Source organism: Benincasa hispida, chromosome 4 (assembly GCF_009727055.1).
Source record: "Benincasa hispida cultivar B227 chromosome 4, ASM972705v1, whole genome shotgun sequence".
Taxonomy (NCBI): domain Eukaryota; kingdom Viridiplantae; phylum Streptophyta; class Magnoliopsida; order Cucurbitales; family Cucurbitaceae; genus Benincasa; species Benincasa hispida.
The window spans coordinates 21647184-21664703 of record NC_052352.1 but is presented as its reverse complement, the minus strand read 5'-3'; the positions used below and the strand labels follow the sequence as shown (position 1 = coordinate 21664703).

Here is a 17520-nt window from a genome sequence, read left to right as displayed (position 1 = left end):
AAATTATTAATTGTTTTATCCCCTTGGCTCTAAGCATCAAATAATTCATCCAGGAAAAAAAGGAAACAAAAAACATCAACCCCACCAGGGGATAACAAAAATACATGATTTATGGTGGTTTTTTTTTATAAAAAAATATTTAATAAATTTAGAAATAGATTATAGAAAAATGAAACATGTGAGAAATTTAATATATTGTCACAAAATACATAGACAAACTTTTGAAATAAGTTGGCTGTCATGGATTATTGATTCCAGTCTCCAAATGCAATGTTATGTTGAATGTTCTTTCACAAAATAAATAAATAAATAAATAATAAAATAAAATAAAATTTAATCCTAGAAATTTTAATGTCTGTGTCTATTTAATTTCAAAGTTTTAGATCTCTTTTTTTAATTGATATTCAATAGACCTCTCAATTTGTGACTGTGTCTAATTAATCTATGACAATTTCAGAATTTTAAAATTGGATTGATGTATTAGATAAAAAATTTTTTAATTTTATTCTAGTAAAATCTTGACACTTATTCGATACTCATTTGATTTTTTTAAATTAAGTCTATGAATATTATTATATTTATTGGCTTCCGTGCATTGTTATATATATTTTAGTTTTTTAAAAGAAAAAAAAAATCAAAACCAATTTTTGAAAACTAAAAAGGTAGAATCTTTTAGGTAACAATTGTAGACACACACATATTTTAATTATTCTTAGCCAATTTTCAAAAAATGAAAACAAATTTTTTAATGTTATTTGTTTTAGTATTTAAAATTTAACTTTGATTTTGAAAACGATAACAAAACATAGGAAACAATATATAGAGGTAACGCTTACGTGTTTAATTTTAAAAAAACAAAAATCTAAAACACGAGACCCCGATTGATAATTTTTTTGTTTTTTGTTTTTATTTTTGAAAACAAACAACCAGTCAAATTCTTAGCATTATCTACATACCTGTCAAATAAATAAAATTGAATTCTTAGTCAAATTCTAAAGACAAAAACAAGTTTATAAAAACTACATTTTTTGTTTAGTATTAGAAAAACTAGTTTGATTTTTAAAAATATTGGTAAAAAGTATCTAACAAAAAAAAATTAGAGGTGAAAAAAGTGTTTATGGACTTAATTTTCAGATATCAAATAATCTTCGAATGAGACCTAATAGTTATCAAATTGACTTTTGATTTTCAAAGATTTTCTTTTTTTTAAAAAAAAAATAGTTGAAAAATCAAATATTTACGCAACAAACACGAAAGCCATGAGAATTAAGCACAATTTTTTTTTTTAAAAAAAGCAAAAATTAAATTGTTATCGAAGTCTTAAGTTTTCAATTTTTCCATTTAATAGATCCCTAAAATTTTAAATTCAAAAGTGTATAGATTTAAGGGTTAGTTCGGGATTGCTAATAACTAAATTAATGTTTTGTAAATTTTAGCTTTAAATCTGAAAAAGTTGGTTAGTTGGTTAGTGTTTGGTATAAATAATATATTATTTTGTTTTAGATATAATAACTAAATAAACATACTAATAAAATTAATTGTTTTTAATAATTAATATCTAAATAAACCTACTATCACAATTTGTAGTTTTTTTTATTATTTTAAATTATTTAAATAAGTATTTAAAATGCCAGGCTTTATCTATATTAATTGTTAAGTATTATGGGAAAAAAAACTTTAGTCTTCTTTTTGAAAAATCAATATGGAATGATGTAAAATTATAGTTGTGTTTTATGAAAAGTGATGGTTACGTGAGAAAGATGGTATATATATAATATAAATCTTGATTTTGATGGATAAAATTAAAAATTAAAAATTTAGTAAAAAGTTAAGATCTGATTTTATGATAGTGGTTTGGAACTTCATAATTTCGATGGATTTCAATGAATTTCATTATTGGATACTAACGGAAATAGAATGATTTTAAAATCTTAAATGATTTCAAATCCTGTTTTCACTTTTAAAAAATCCCGACTAGAATGCTCAAGTTTTGCAGGATTTTATAGGATTTGAAAATAAATTATTTAATCAATCTGGTTAATTTTTAATTTTCAATGAATACGTCATATCTAAAAGCCCATGTTAGTACATTCTTAAGTTTATTTTCTTTTTCAGTTACAATCTATAACACAATTTTAAATTTTTTGTTCCAAATAAAAGCTATTAATTTGATTTAGATTTCATTGATTGCAATATTTTACATATTTTTTTATACTGTGGTAACTAAAACACTCTAAACCTTCCTACTTTATATCATTTTTGTTTCCGTTCTTCTTCTTCGAGTCTCTCTACATTATTTCACCACATAGTTTCTAGTTTTTTCATTTTTTCATATTTAATTTTTTACTTCATTAATTGTCATTCTCTTTACATTATTTTATTTTCATCATGATTATAACATTTGTAATTTTTTATTCAATAAATTAATTTATTTTAATTAAATAATATGTTCTTCAAATTGTATGCCATTAATATTGTTATTTGATATAGGAGTACTTATAATTAATAATATAATTCCCTGCAACATACGAGGGGGAAATGTAAAATGTGAAAAATGTAAAATGTCATAACTTTTTTTCATTTTCTGTGATATCCAAACAAGAAATTTTAATTTAAATGATTTCAAACACATACTAATTTGAAATCATTTACTGTATTTAAAATCTTGTTGTGCATAGGATTGATTTTAAAAGTTGATTAGGTTGTAAAAATGATTTGAATGGATATAACCTTAATTCGATTTACCAAACACAAAATACAGTTAATATTTTTTTAAATATCACTCCTTACCTTATAAAATCAACCTCAAATGCATCAGAAATTTGTAATTTAAAAAGTTTAGGCCTAGTTTGTAACCATTTTGTTTTTGGTTTTTACTTTTGAAAACTAAACCTATAGACACTACTACCACTCTAATTTTTTATCCTTACCAACTCTTCACCAATTTTGAGAATTATAAAAATAAATTTAAAAAGTAAGTAATTTTTAAATTGTTGTTTTTGTTTTTGAAATTTAGTTAAGAATTCAACGATTGTATTTAAAAAAGTTACAAAACATCATAAAAATGTTGATAAAATAGGTTTAAATTTAAAAAAAAACAAAAACAAAAAGCGAAATGATTGTGAAACTAGTTCAAGGTCCCGCCTCGAATGGTGTGGAGATTCCCGATTAGGCGGGGAATGGGGGAGGGAATGGAGCAAAAACATTCCCAGTGAGCTAAACGGGGACGGAGAATGCAATTCCCATCCCCGGCCTCAGCCCCGTCCACCCCGATTAACTTTTACATATTTATTTAGTATAATTATCTAATGTTATGTTATTATTATTATTATATAAATATTATATTTAAATTCTATTATTTATTGAGAAAAATAATGAATATGTTTAAATTATATATGTGAATAATTTGATTTATATTTATTTATTTCTATTAAAAATTAATTAGTTTTTTTAAGACAAAATTTGAGCAATTTATCTTTAAATTTAAATTGTTATATAAAACTAATAATAATAAATAATTTAGTGATGAAGTTAAATATTTAATAAAAATTTTGATTTAAATTAAATAGAGAGCAAAGATTGAGATGGAGAATAGCATATCTAACCTCGCCCTGTGTGTGGACATCTCTCGGTGAAACAGACCATTAGAGGTCGAATTTGCATAATTTTGAAAATTTTGGAAATAAAATTGTAATTTGATAAAAAAAGAAATTAAAGAGAAAAAAAGAAGAAGAAAAGGAGGAGTAGAGTATGCTTTGCATAAACAAAGGCTAAGCTCTCCATATCTCTCTATTTCCATCGTTTTGCTCTTCTTCCTGCTCCTCTGTACTTCAAAATCAACTCACCCTTCTCTCTTCTTCTTTGTTTATCGTTCCATAGATCTCCCCCTTCCCTATCGCTGTGCCCTAGTGATTTTCCCACATTTTCTCCTCTCAATTTGAAATTTGGGGTTCCGATGACCCTAAATGCTTCCTGATTCTTCTTCTCCGGCGAAGTCTTTCGCCCTTCATGGACCACCATCTGTACCATGCCTGAGCTCCGTCGCAAACCAGGTAGGAGCCGGGTATCTGAAGACCCAGTACCGATTGCACACCAGACACCCATTAAGTTAACTGTAACAACACGCCACCGAGGGCAACCCGCTAAACGCAGTGGTGGGAAGAAGGGGAAAGACGCGATCGATGCCGATGGTGACAGGGATATTGTGAACCCTGGAATCGGTCTTGAAACGAGGCTACTGTGTGAGAATAAAGACGAAGTTGGGAAGGATAAAGACCTACTGCAGGTTGGTGTTAGAGTATTAGCTATGGACGAGTTCGATAGCGGTGGACGGAACGGCGATAAGGCTCCTGTAGCTGAAGATGAAGGCACGGCTACTCCTCTTCCGGAGAAGGTGAAGAAGCTTTTTCATTCTTGGATTTGTGTTTGTTTTCTGACGTTTCTTGAATCGACGAGTTTGTGTTGATGGTGGAGGAAAGACGGGGAAGAATTAGTGAAGGAAAGTTGGGGCTTTGAATCTATGTCCCTGTTTTCACATGCTGATTTCTTGGATTTCTTGGGTTATTAATGGGCAACCCCAAGTTTTTTCGGCTGGTCTTGTTACTTATGAGCTGATGCAACTTTTAGAAATGGTTTTGTTTGAGATTGGAGAATAATTTTGCTCTGACTTCTGAGAGGGTTTCATATATTTGGAGTTAAAACAATCGTTGCTAATAAAGAAATGGGAATTTGCTATTCCGTTTGATTTCAGTAGTTTCTCTATACTTGTTTCTGATTTTAGATACCGTTCTGGTTTTTACCTCAAATTTGTGGAGCTCCTAGGATCCGACTGTGAACGGCAAATACTTTGTTTGGAAATTATTGTTGCTCTACCTTTATCTTTTCTTTTGTGATTTTATTCATTACCATATCTTTCAGCATTTCTTTCTTTATCCTTGAGAGAATTATTTCTTGTAATTTTATTCACTTTATTAGCTCTTATTTGTCTCCATCTTATTGATGAATCTTTTTATACTGTATTTAGCACACGATTGTCTTCATTTAAATTTGTTTTCCTGCAATGATATGGAAGTGACATGATGCCTATTGAAATAACACTTTATTATCAGTATTATTTTAGTTTTTTGGGACAGTTATAGAAAGATATTATTATATCTGGGAGTATCACTTCATGGACTTTTTCCCTTCATTTTACAGGTTCAGGTTGGTGGCTCTCCATTATATAAAGTAGAAAGAAAACTGGGTAAAGGGGGTTTTGGTCAGGTGTATGTGGGTAGACGGATGGGTCCTATGAGTTTGAATGAAAGATCTGGCCCTGGAGCTGTGGAGGTATGGTATCCCTATCTGTAATGTTTACGGAACTATTTGTTTCATGTTACTAACATTTCAAATGCTCTGTCTAAATTTCAGGTAGCCTTAAAATTTGAGCATAGAAGTAGTAAAGGGTGCAACTATGGACCTCCTTACGAGTGGCAGGTTTACAAGTAATCCTCTTCTCAGTTATTGTATATTGCATTTTAATGTCAAAAGGTTCTTATATTATTATTACATATATGTATACCTGTTCTAATCACCTCTCTTGGTTTTCAGTGCACTAGGTGGTAGCCATGGTGTGCCACGAGTTCATTACAAGGGTCGGCAAGGTGACTATTATGTCATGGTAAGTTTTAGTTCCTTTAAGTTATTTACATTTTAAGACTGTTAAAGCCTAAAGTGCATCGGGGATTTACATTATTATTATTATTATTTTGAGTTCAACAACGGCAAGGTAGGAAATTATACCATCAACCTTTGAATGGAAATTAGACCCTTTGTACACTGAGATTGGCCAGAGATTTACCTTGTTAATTTATTATTTTTATTATGTTGCGAATAACTATACTTTGGACGTAGGTGATGGACATGCTTGGACCTAGCCTCTGGGATGTCTGGAATAACAATGCTCACACGTAAGTTTAAATTAAAAACTCATCATTCGTTTTTTAATCAATTTGTAGTTTTTCTACTAGTTGGAATTTAGTCTGGAATAACAATGCTCACACGTAAGTTTAAATTTAAAACTCATCATTCGTTTTTTAATCAATTTGTAGTTTTTCTACTAGTTGGAATTTATACTTCCAGATTTACTGCATCGTAATATGTCTACTTTATTCTTTGAATCTCAGGATGTCAATTGAAATGGTAGCATGTATTGCCATCGAGGCAATCTCCATATTAGAGAAGATGCATTCTAGAGGGTGAGGCCTTTCTTCTGTATTCTCCTTATAGTGATTATTTTCTGGTTCAACATTGTGTGATTGGATTGGCATGGGAATCAAATGGGAAAAAACTCAATGTAATCACTTTTGGATTAACATTTTAGGCCTCCCTCTTTTAGTTCATTTCACATCCATAGAAGCTTCTGATACTTTGCTGCTAGGCCTCCCTTGTAATTTGGAGGGAGAGTAGAGTTACATGGGGTCATAGGATGCTGTAGCTGTAAAGGAACATGTTACGTCTGTCAGATCTCGGTATCTTTGTACAAAACATCGTGCCACTTATGATGAATGATTCTTGCATCTACTAGGGCTAAGCCGGACTATTTTTACATATTTGGCTCTCTCACTGGCTTATGAATGATTTAGTTGTATTCTTGTAATTATTTTCTGCTCTTGAATATCTCTGTCAATGTCTCTGACAGGTACGTGCATGGTGATGTGAAGCCTGAAAATTTTCTGCTCGGCCCTCCAGGAACCCCAGAAGAGAAAAAGTTGTTTCTTGTAGATCTTGGTTTAGGTATCTCATTTTTTATTTACTGTTTCCATCTCATGGAAGGTTATTTTTACTACTTATGAAACACAGCTTACCATTTTATTGGTTCACCATGTAGCAACGAAGTGGCGAGATAGTTCGACTGGTCAACATGTTGAGTATGATCAACGACCAGACGTTTTCCGGTAAGAAAGCTGTATATATGTTATGATATTTGTATGCATATAGTTAACATTTAGGATCTTAAACAACTCCATCTTACATCTACATTCAGGGGAACAGTTCGGTATGCTAGTGTGCATGCACATCTTGGCAGAACTGCTAGTCGGAGAGATGACTTGGAATCGCTTGCTTACACTCTTGTTTTTCTTCTTCGCGGTCGGCTGCCTTGGCAAGGATATCAGGTTTATGTTTTTTCAGGGCTGATGGATGTTAACTCTTAGTGCAACTATATGATACATTTGTTCTGAACTTGATTATATTTCTCCAGGGAGAAAATAAAGGATTCCTTGTGTCCAAGAAGAAGATGGCTACTTCCTCTGAGACATTGTGCTGTTTTTGCCCTCAGCCTTTTAGACAGTTTGTTGAGTATGTTGTGAATTTGAAATTTGATGAAGAGCCAAACTACGCAAGATATATCTCCCTCTTTGATGGTATTGTCGGTCCGAATCCAGATATCCGTCCAATAAACACAGATGGTGCACAGAAAGTACTCCCTGTTTCCTTGATTTTTACTTATCTGTTGGCTACCTATTGCACTTTTTGGTTGTGAAATTTGCACTCGATTATCATCTAAAACATCATTTGTTATGTGAAGCTTATATTTCAGGTTGGGCATAAGAGAGGAAGGCTATCCATGGAGGATGAAGATGATGAACAACCAAAAAAGAAGGTTCGAATGGGGATGCCTGCAACTCAATGGATTAGCGTTTATAATGCCCGTAGACCAATGAAACAAAGGTTCACACTCGAATCTAAAGATGAAGCTCAATTATAACAACAGGTTATTGACTAATTTGTCCCGATGTAGATACCACTATAACGTTGCTGATATGAGGCTCTCTCAGCATATTGAGAAGGGGAATGAAGATGGTTTATTTATTAGTTGTGTTGCTTCATGTTCGAACCTTTGGGCCCTTATTATGGATGCTGGAACTGGATTTACCGCTCAAGTTTATGAACTCTCACCATTCTTTCTTCACAAGGTCGGTCCCCCTCCCCCGTCCCCCCAACACACACACACAATTTTGGTCTATGGATTGTGAATGCTACTTTATTGCTTATCAACAGAGTTAGGCTCTCGTTAGTCAAATAGGCAATAACGTTCATGTTTGTTTATTTAGGAGTGGATCATGGAACAGTGGGAAAAAAACTATTACATCAGTGCAATAGCAGGAGCTAATAATGGGAGCTCATTGGTGGTAATGTCGAAAGGTCAGTTTTAATACAACATATTTGAAATGTCTAGAACATGCTGTCCTATTGTGTGTCTGTGTTTGTTGCTTCGGATACTTCAATATAATTTAATGCAGGGACTCAGTATCTCCAGCAATCCTATAAAGTCAGCGATTCATTTCCCTTCAAGTGGATAAATAAGAAATGGAGGGAGGGGTTTTACGTTACTGCCATGGCCACTGCCGGCAGTAGATGGGCAATTGTCATGTCACGTGGTGCGGGATTTTCTGACCAGGTATTAGACTAATAGTTTTTACTAAACTTGTTCTATTGGAAGGTATTGCATGACATTCTTTCCAAAAAGAAAAAGAAAAAAGCTATTGCATGGGGGGTTTTTCCATCAGTTTTGACTTTTGACCACTTCACAGGTTGTGGAACTAGATTTCCTGTATCCCAGTGAAGGCATTCATCGCAGGTGGGATAGTGGTTACCGAATCACATCAACTGCAGCAACTTTGGACCAGGCTGCTTTTGTTTTGAGTGTGCCAAGGAGAAAGCCTGCTGATGAAACTCAAGAAACACTCCGTACATCTGCCTTTCCTAGCACACATGTCAAGGTTAGCCTTGGAGACGTACATTACTTTATATCTTTGCTTTATATTGTTAAATTTCTTAAAGGCTTGGTTTCTGTTGTTTATATAGGAGAAATGGGCAAAGAATCTTTATATTGCATCTATTTGCTACGGCCGAACTGTTTCATGAAACACCCCCAAGTTGTTGCCACTTAGAGCCTGGACTTTTAACAGATGGTGCTCTTCTTTGGGCGGATATGAATTTTTAAGACACAATTGACTGGGGTTAATGGAGTTGACGTAACCAAACTGTTCAGTGACATCGCCAACGTATTGCATCAATTTTTGACACCTGTGCTCTGGCTTTCATTCATGTTATTCAAGTATGAGCTAATTTTAGATCTTTCATGTCCCTGGGGTTTGGGTATTTTTACCAATTTGTTAAAGGTTTTGTATAGTCTTGAGCACTAGTTCTTGGTTGAAGGCATGTGCACAGCATAGGTCATCTTTTCTGGGTGCTGGGGAATATGCTGTTATGGTTATCAAGCATCAGTGGGCTCTGGATATTCATACCCATTTTGCTTGTACTTAGATCTTTATCTCTCACCTTTTTGGAATTAAGGATATTCTAAACGTCTGAACCTGGAAGATATCAATTTTACACTTTTAAGCGACACTTCTAGTGGATTTTCTATCAATATAATCATTAGTTAACTGACGACTTTATGACTTGTGCCTACCCCCTTATTTTTGTGGATATGTACTAGGGTAGCAGATATTGTCAAACACTGTAATTGCTGTTATATTTGCTCCCCCCATTCTTGTTTTAGAATATTACATTAGTTCCTATTTACAAGGTTGATATGACCTATGTATTTATTTATTTTTTACCCTTAAATTCTCATTTCCATTTTGGACCCAGATGGTCTATAATTTTTCTTCCCTGGCACCTGCCACTATGTAAGATTATAAAGTTTCCTTCCCCCTGCAGTAGATTACAAGATTTCTCACGATACCAGAGATTCCATAGCTGGATATAGTCAAGGCACAAATTGCACCTACACTTGGCTGTACCAGAGGCTGAATGTGGCATTTTGCTAATGGACTTGTTGGTTGCAGCAAATTATGTCAGATTCAGCCATCAGATAGTTGGCCACTTAGATCTTGTCCATTTGGTAATGACAGTCCACTATTACCATTGTTTTCATGTCTTTGGCCTAGATTTTGGAATCGGAAAATTGTGGGGCTCCATCATCTATCAAGAATGAAGATGGCTGCCATCTGGTTTTCGAGTGCCTCAAACAGCTTCATGCAGTTCTTCAAGCAATTCTACCTTGCTGTCACATTTTTCTTAGAGCAAGTTCATCGGTGTAGTGTGGTAAGGGAAAACTATCCATTTTTAATGTTTGTTTATATGGACTCTGTGGTTATTAATTTTGGAGGTAGCAAAGTTAATATTGAAAGAGAATGCGTTTAAATGTAATATAAGTAGTGGATATATGAAGAAAAAGGAAGAATGTTCAATTAGGATTTTGTATCTCATGCCCCTGCATTGATTTTTGATAGAGAGGAGTTTTTTTTTCTGCCACTACCCAACTGCCCCTTGGAAATTCGTAACTAGAAAAGTACCATGGGCTGAAAAGTTTTTGAACTTTTCATTTAGGAGATTTTACACTTGGAACTGGCAGTAGCTTCGTTATTTGTTGCGTTTCGTTTACTACTATAGTATGATTTATGAATTGTGTGATTGGATGATGTGCTGTATGAGATTTGAGGTCATTAGAGAATGGTTTCTTGAACTGAACATGGAGACAATTCGTTTCTCGATTTTTGTGATTGTAGAGAGACTGCTCAGAGTTAAAGAATTGAATAATCTTTGTTACTTATTCTGGTTCCATTATTAACTGCAGGTGTCTGAATTTTGAATTGGCACCTTCATATTCTATATACATAATCTCTGGAGCCTCCCAGCTCGATACTGGATTCAAGAAAAACTGAACTGTGGACTGATCACATATGCCATGGACGTCACAATTTTAAATTTTAAGCATGAAGGTACATTAACGTGTTTTGCTGGGGATGTTTGTTGCTTCATTTTCCTGCTTGGTTTGTCATCTGGGTAAAGGGCTCCTGACATTTTGGATTATTGGTTTCTTTGACAGCTGCTATACATTATTAACATCTCGCCTTATTACTCAACATCTTATAACTCACCTTACTCTCTTCATTTATCCTGGGGTTTGGTTTTTCTTTGATGAAAATTCTAGGTGAATAATAGTTGCGTGTTTGTGGTGTTCGCTATCATGGCATTTTCTGATAAGAATACAACAATGAATATGATAACCGATAAGAATACCTCTGAAAATTTAGATCTTTCAAATTTCAAATCTGGGCTGATCATAAACATATAATGAATATGAATACAATCTTGATCGTTAAGATTCATTTGCCTTGATATGTAAGAGATCTTGATCCCCCCCCCCAAGTTTCCTGTTTTGATCCTTACATTGTTTATATTATAGAACTTCGTTGATCATTATAAACTGTTTTCAGGTCTGATCTGAACTGCATGGAACATGATCTTTAATGGGTAGACTTGAATGAAAAGAAAAAGGATTTATATAATAATATATATTACTATATATATATTATATATATATATTAATTATATTTTGGGCCATGACGTGCCTTGTGGCCTACCACCATTACAAAACCGAGCAATTTAAGCCTATGAATTCTCCCCCTTGCACTTTGCCTCTTCTCCATTACCTACCAAAACTATCCCCTCAAACTACACAAAGAATCATGTGGCCACGTTCCTTAACCCATCTTCCTTCCTGAAATGTATGTTTGTGTGTATATATATATGTGTGTGGATATATCTAAGAACTGTTTACCCCCATCTTCATTGTTTTTCCTTCCAAATTCTAATGGAGTCCGTTGCCTCTACTTCGTCCCTGCAACACGTTCCTCGGTTCAAGCCCTCCCCAGCTGTGGCCGACAGGATTGTTAGAGCTCTCCACCATCACCTCCGTCTTCTTCACCGCTCTGGTTCTAATTTCTTTGTGTTGGGAGCCACAGGCAATGTTTACATTGTGTCCCTATCCTCCACCCCTTCGTGCACTTGCCCGGATCGTATTACCCCATGCAAACACATACTATTTATCTATCTTCAAGCCCTGGGTTTGTCGCTTGATGACACATGTCTTCGGCGAAGGACACTTCGACCTTGCCAATTGAATCGTTTGCTTGCTGCACCCATAATGTTAAAATCACTTGCAGAAGTTGGTTTACGTGATGTATTTCATCAACAATTCTTTCAGGTAAAAGAAAGAGCTTCTGTAACTGTTGTAGATATGGAAGATGGGACTACATGTCCAGTTTGTTTGGATGATATGAAGAAGAAGGATCGGGTTGTTGCTTGTTCGACATGTCGGAATCTTGTTCATGAAGATTGTTTCTCGAGGTGGAAACGAAGCAAGGGAAGGAGAAGTGTTAGTTGTGTAGTTTGTAGGGCACGGTGGAAAGATAGGAAAGACCAACAAAAGTACTTGAATTTGTCTGCCTATATCAACGAACACGATGCAATTGACGACAATCTCTATAGTTGAATGAACTTCATAAGATCTCAAAATAAAATGATTGCGTAAGATCATCCTCGAGTATTTCAAAACGTCTAGCTTAATGTTAAGTTAAAGCGTCCTGTTTAGTTGTAGCACTATTAAATAATTATTAAAAAGAAATGATAGGGAAATGTATATGAAGTTTAGAGGAATATAGGTTGTACCAATAAAGAAAAAAAAAGGTTGATCATACATTATTTCAATTTCCTTTTTTGGGTTTAAAATTAAAATTAGTTTTTATCCTAGAATTGACATTTATTTGGGTTAAAAAGTTAAAATTTAAAAAAAGAAAAAGAGGATTTTTTTTTTTTTTTTGTGCAGATTTTAAAATTTTAGGGATTAAATTCTAAATCAAACTTGTAAATTAACTATAATTTTCCTTGAGTATAATAGGAGTGAAAGATTCGACCTTTAATATTGTTAGCTGAGTGAAGTTTATTTTGGCAATTAAATTTATTAAATGTTAGTCGAACTAAGATCATTTTGACAATTAAATAAATAATTTAACAAGTTGTACAAAATCTTTGTAATTTGATTATATGTGTCAAGAATTTTTTAACATATAAATAGGATTTAAAATCGTTTGAGAATTCAAATCATTCTCATGAATTCATAATAAATGTGTTAATGGAATAAAATAAATTTTCAGTACAAGAAGTAAGAATAAGAATAAAATGAAACGATATGAACGTATCTGAAACTTAACCTAAATATAAGACTCATGTGACGTGGACTCGTATGAGTTTCAAAATTGAGGTGAAAAAAGTGATATTTTCCCAAATGATTGCATAGTATAATACGTATGGGATAGGCTTCTTCTTTGTAGATAGATATCCAGGCATTCTCGAGTTCATTGATGAACTGGATCAAGCAATTGTAGAAGTGAATTCATAGACAAATCAACCGATCCGATCTTCGTTTCTTTCGCGAGCTCAGCTTCTGATAGCAGCAAAGACGCCCCACCTCGGTGCCTTCCTTTGATCCGTTTCGCATTCTAAAGTCTGAATTCTCACCGTTACGCTGCTTTCGTTGCCAAGGCGATGGAGGAGTCCGGAACTCGACCTTCTGCCGCTAAGTTGTCTGGAAAAGTCGTTGCTATTGCGGCCGGTGAAGCTCACACTCTCGTTCTCACAGGTAAGAGCTGACGATGGAGGTAGGGAGATTTTCTGATTTGTGCATTTGTGCATTTTCTGTTGTTTCTCGGTTAACGGAGAATCTATCGGAGCTGGTGACGGAGCTTTCTGGTGTGGATTTCAGGAGATGGGAGTGTGTATTCATGGGGAAGAGGAATGTTTGGGCGGCTTGGGACTGGGGCGGAAGCGGACGAGCTTTTCCCTGTTCGACTTAAGCTTGGTTCGGAGGATAAGAATCTCAGAGCTGTGGCAATTGCTGCTGGTTCTTATCATAGCCTCGCTCTTGCTGGTTAGTGTGCTTGTATGTCTTTTTGGACATCAAATGTTGAATTCTATAGAGAGCTTTCTTTGCATTAACAGTTACGAAATTGTTTGGGTAAATGGAGACAACAACCATTTATTCTTTGCGCTATTAGTGGATTCATACTCTTGCAATATCTGATAACTTTTGTGTTCTTCGACGAAGAAGCTGGAAAAGTTTGATTCGCATTCATTTCAGTGGCTTAGAGATATTTGTTTCAAATGGCAGAGAGAGGAAAAACTTTACCTCATAAAGCTGTAGAAGTAAGAACGTTCTCCAAATGGTCGAGAAAATGGGCAACGTTATTTTAAGAAGAAACTGAGATAAAAATTTAAGGTAGATCTTTTATGAGTGGAGTGCTGTATGTGATAGCTCAATGTACCATACAAGAAACTAATGGCATATACCTGAATGAATCTTACAAGTATGACCAAAGTAAAACTAAAACTAATATATTTATAGCCATGAAGACAGGACACTGAAAATTATGTGGTGCTACTTTATTGGTTTGTAAATTGCTCACCCTTGATTTATTTGCAGATGATGGGTCAGTTTGGTGCTGGGGTTACAACATTTGTATCCTATGAAATGTGTTCACATGGATGGTTGTGCATTCAATGAATAAATTATTAAGAATGCTTACACGATCAGTTAGCATTCATTGTAACTCTTACTGTATACGCCCTCTTTTCATCCTTGACTATTGTAAAGATGGCCAACTTGGATTTGATGGAGGGAATTCCGCCACCCCCTGCTTGCTGAAGCAGTTCCTTGAGTTGGAATCTCCTGAATCTTTGACAGAAGAGTCAGGCTCAAAGAGCAAGGAGTCACTAAAGGTCTGTTGGGGTTCTCTCCGGGTTTTGATGGATAGAATCTGAATCGTGCTTCTTCGTTCTTATTATTATTTGATTTTCCGTTGCATTTATATCAGATTTGTGACATCAAAGCCGGGGGGTTGATTTCTTTTGCAATTGACGATCTTGGAGCTTTATGGATGTGGGGTAATTGTCCAAAACCAGACAGTGAGGATGAAGTTGGCCTATCTTATGTTAGCAGCTTCACACCCTCTCCGGTGTGGGAGTTCCATGGCCATACTGTTGTTAAGGTTGCTTGTGGAAATGCGCATATTGTGGCCCTGGTTAGTGTTGGGGAAACCTACAATAAAGGTGGAGACTTAGTTTGCTACTCCTGGGGAGATAATTCTCATGGTCAATTAGGCCTGGGAGATGGAGATGGGAGGCCACGCCCCCAAATTATCGAGACGTTTAACGAGGCATCCCCTTGGGCAGTGTACGAAGTAGCGTGCGGGGCATTCCATACTGCTTTGCTTACCCGCAGAAAGAGATCATGTGATGACTTAGAAAGTGTGTGTTGGACATTTGGTCTTGGGGAAAATGGACAGCTTGGGCATGGAACCACCCAAAATGAATTGCTTCCTAAGCCTGTAAAAGAATTGCCACAATCTGTATCTCTGATCTCAGTTGATTGTGGCCTATTTCATACGAGTGTTGTTTCATCAGATGGAGATCTGTGGTCTTGGGGAATGGAAAGGGGACTTGGCCTTTGTCCAGATGCTAGTTTTACTGGAACGGACACCGGGGATGCTATATCTCCCCTATCCATCTTCTGTAATGGGTCTGCATCACCAAAATTTTTGGATCCTGTTCAAGTTGCTTGTGGGGCTGCTCATACTGTTATAGTTGCACATAATGGATATAAATTGTGGTCGTGGGGACGAGGAAGAAGCGGGGTTCTGGGAAATGGTAAGACAGTCGATTGTTTTACTCCCACGATCGTCTTGTGGCCTCCACTTGATGAGGATTTCAATCAAGAGGGAACTGAAACCAAAAGCGAGGAAGAAAAAGTTGAAGAAAATAAAACCGAGGAAGTAACCGAAGAAAATAAAAAGCTATTAATAGCAATGGAGGAGATAAAACTTCTTCAAGACAAGTTATCCATCATGGAACGGTATGCAAGCTTTCTTCATGGCTCGATATTTGGAAAACCTTTCCAAGAGGGAGATATCCCACTCTCATTGCGAAATTCTGGTTATTTCGACATTGCTAAGGAATGGGAAAACATGTTAGAGTCAACAGATCGCCCAAATCTTTTGAGGTTGGAGGTGGTCTATCAAAATATGCTGGTAAGTATCAAAGACAAGATAATGAAGAAAAGGGTTCAGGAGCTTGTGAAGGAGTTTCTTCAATCATCGACGTCCTCAAATTAGTGCTGTAATCTGAGAGGCACTGAAGCTATCATTAATCAGGTATCAAAAAGTCGAACATCTTTTAAGTTATTCTGCTTTTCAAGTTTGCCATCAAAGATTATCAGTAATATTGTACAACAGATTGTAGGTTATGTAACTTCTAAATAGCCTGCCCTTTTTGGGCCTGATGTTTAAGTTCTGTAAAAGTGCATCAATATGATTTCCAAAGCCATAGTTGATATTTTTAATATCGGGTTATGGAGTAATAGGAATATGCTCAGCTTAAATGACTTCCTTATTTGAGTTGATTAATTAGTCCTGGGGTTTCGAAAGTTGTGGTTTATGTGCGTAGCTAGCTTGGTGGTTAAGGCATCCATTCGTTGTGAGGTAAGAAGTGAAGGAACCATTGAAAGTCTTTGAGTGGAAAACGGGAGCGGACCAAAAACTCAAAATTTACAGAACATTCAATTTATAGAATACAAAAGAAAACTACGCATTTAAGATGATGAATACAGCATACTCTTAAAAATAAAAGAGAAATCAGAGTAGGGAGAAAAGAACTAACCTCTGAAGAACGTTTCCTTCACATATCATTACCAAAATGGTTTCCTTTTATTTTATGGACGAGATTTCAGGAGGGTGTGGACTCTAGCTTTTTGGTGAAGGAAAAATTAATTGAGATTTGAGAGAGTGGGAAGAAGAGAAATTTTTTTTTGCATAACCTTTTCTGTAACCTAACAGAAGGATGAAGAAGATGATGAACGGATTCAACTGTGGTTCCCACTAATGTAGTAGAGAGAAGAAGGAGAAATTCCCTCCCTAAAAATATTTTTAAATAATTAAAATTAATTTTAATAAAAACTTTGATATATATTTATATAATAACCACTTTATCATATAATATATATTAAACTACATGTTATATCAAATATAACATATAACTTATAGTTTAGTATTGTATCTCATTCAAATTTTAATTATATGAATCAATTCATATAATTAATATTTGAATCATATTGAAATATTTATTTCCTCTTAAATACACTTTATATTATAATATGTCAAATAGAATAATTATATTATATATAATTAAATTAAAAAAATTATATCACATATAATTAATTCTCTCAATTAATTTAAACAATTCAAATTAATCCAAATTTGATTCTCATAAATACTCCGTTGAACTACAAAGTAATTATATTATAATATGTTAAATATATTAATATAATTAATTCTCTCAATTAATTTAAACAATTCAAATTAATCTAAAATTGATTCTCATAATACTTCGTTGAGCTACAGATGGGACCTCTTGAACCTTGACCTTGAAGCTAAAACGGTATTTGAATAATTAATTAAATTCTTTAGTTAAATTACTCACTATCCATTAATTGTCGAGCAATCCACTAAAAATCAACAACTGCACTACATATATATTTCTGTGTCTATTGGATATAACCAATCAACAATGCGATGATCCTTAACAAATTGTTCGTAAGTACAACTAGGTCAAAGTTACCGTTTTGCCCTTGTAATT

The 17520-nt window shown here is 34.4% G+C and overlaps 3 protein-coding genes across 8 annotated transcripts; all 3 read left to right on the top strand.

The window, feature by feature from the left end:
* Nucleotides 1-3730: 3730 nt before the first annotated feature.
* On the top strand, nucleotides 3731-11067 carry LOC120075725 (casein kinase 1-like protein HD16). 4 transcript variants are annotated; one of them, XR_005481413.1, is made up of 18 exons: nucleotides 3731-4393; nucleotides 5197-5328; nucleotides 5410-5483; nucleotides 5590-5659; nucleotides 5893-5948; nucleotides 6165-6236; nucleotides 6680-6774; nucleotides 6869-6935; nucleotides 7025-7154; nucleotides 7241-7459; nucleotides 7580-7710; nucleotides 7781-7955; nucleotides 8094-8184; nucleotides 8283-8440; nucleotides 8574-8762; nucleotides 8848-9100; nucleotides 9709-10095; nucleotides 10628-11067. XR_005481413.1 is itself a non-coding variant. In XM_039029358.1 (16 exons), exons 1-16 carry the CDS (start codon nucleotides 4028-4030, stop codon nucleotides 8905-8907), a joined length of 2097 nt encoding a protein of 698 aa, XP_038885286.1. In that variant the 5' UTR covers nucleotides 3734-4027; the 3' UTR covers nucleotides 8908-9441. The 4 variants fall into 4 exon arrangements, 1 of the variants encoding a protein (XP_038885286.1); XR_005481412.1 differs by having other exon boundaries at nucleotides 3734-4393; nucleotides 7568-7710; nucleotides 9712-10095; XR_005481411.1 differs by having other exon boundaries at nucleotides 3734-4393; nucleotides 7568-7710.
* A 293-nt stretch (nucleotides 11068-11360) lies between these two features.
* On the top strand, nucleotides 11361-12390 carry LOC120075728. The gene has a single exon (XM_039029363.1). The coding sequence runs from the start codon at nucleotides 11564-11566 to the stop codon at nucleotides 12326-12328; it is 765 nt and encodes a 254-aa protein (XP_038885291.1). The 5' UTR covers nucleotides 11361-11563; the 3' UTR covers nucleotides 12329-12390.
* Nucleotides 12391-13101: 711 nt separating this feature from the next.
* LOC120075727 (ultraviolet-B receptor UVR8) lies at nucleotides 13102-16230 on the top strand. Of its 3 annotated transcripts, none has more exons than XM_039029359.1 (5): nucleotides 13102-13474; nucleotides 13598-13762; nucleotides 14315-14350; nucleotides 14486-14610; nucleotides 14706-16230. In XM_039029359.1, exons 1-5 carry the CDS (start codon nucleotides 13381-13383, stop codon nucleotides 15999-16001), a joined length of 1716 nt encoding a protein of 571 aa, XP_038885287.1. In that variant the 5' UTR covers nucleotides 13102-13380; the 3' UTR covers nucleotides 16002-16230. The 3 variants fall into 3 exon arrangements, with proteins under 3 accessions (XP_038885287.1, XP_038885288.1, XP_038885289.1); XM_039029360.1 differs by having other exon boundaries at nucleotides 13102-13493; XM_039029361.1 differs by lacking the exon at nucleotides 13102-13474 and adding an exon at nucleotides 14003-14110 and having other exon boundaries at nucleotides 13646-13762; nucleotides 14315-14610.
* The last annotated feature ends 1290 nt before the right edge of the window (nucleotides 16231-17520 follow it).

Bases quoted from the DNA above. Each gene is read 5' to 3' on its own strand.
- LOC120075725 (XM_039029358.1), top strand. From the start codon at position 4,028: ATGCCTGAGCTCCGTCGCAAACCAGGTAGGAGCCGGGTATCTGAAGAC. The intron at 5,949-6,164 runs GTAAGTTTAAAT...TTTGAATCTCAG, and splicing joins TGGAATAACAATGCTCACAC to GATGTCAATTGAAATGGTAG. The intron at 8,185-8,282 runs GTCAGTTTTAAT...AATTTAATGCAG, and splicing joins ATTGGTGGTAATGTCGAAAG to GGACTCAGTATCTCCAGCAA.
- LOC120075728 (XM_039029363.1), top strand. From the start codon at position 11,564: ATGTTTGTGTGTATATATATATGTGTGTGGATATATCTAAGAACTGTT.
- LOC120075727 (XM_039029359.1), top strand. From the start codon at position 13,381: ATGGAGGAGTCCGGAACTCGACCTTCTGCCGCTAAGTTGTCTGGAAAA. The intron at 13,475-13,597 runs GTAAGAGCTGAC...TGTGGATTTCAG, and splicing joins TCACACTCTCGTTCTCACAG to GAGATGGGAGTGTGTATTCA. The intron at 14,351-14,485 runs GTATCCTATGAA...ACTATTGTAAAG, and splicing joins GTGCTGGGGTTACAACATTT to ATGGCCAACTTGGATTTGAT.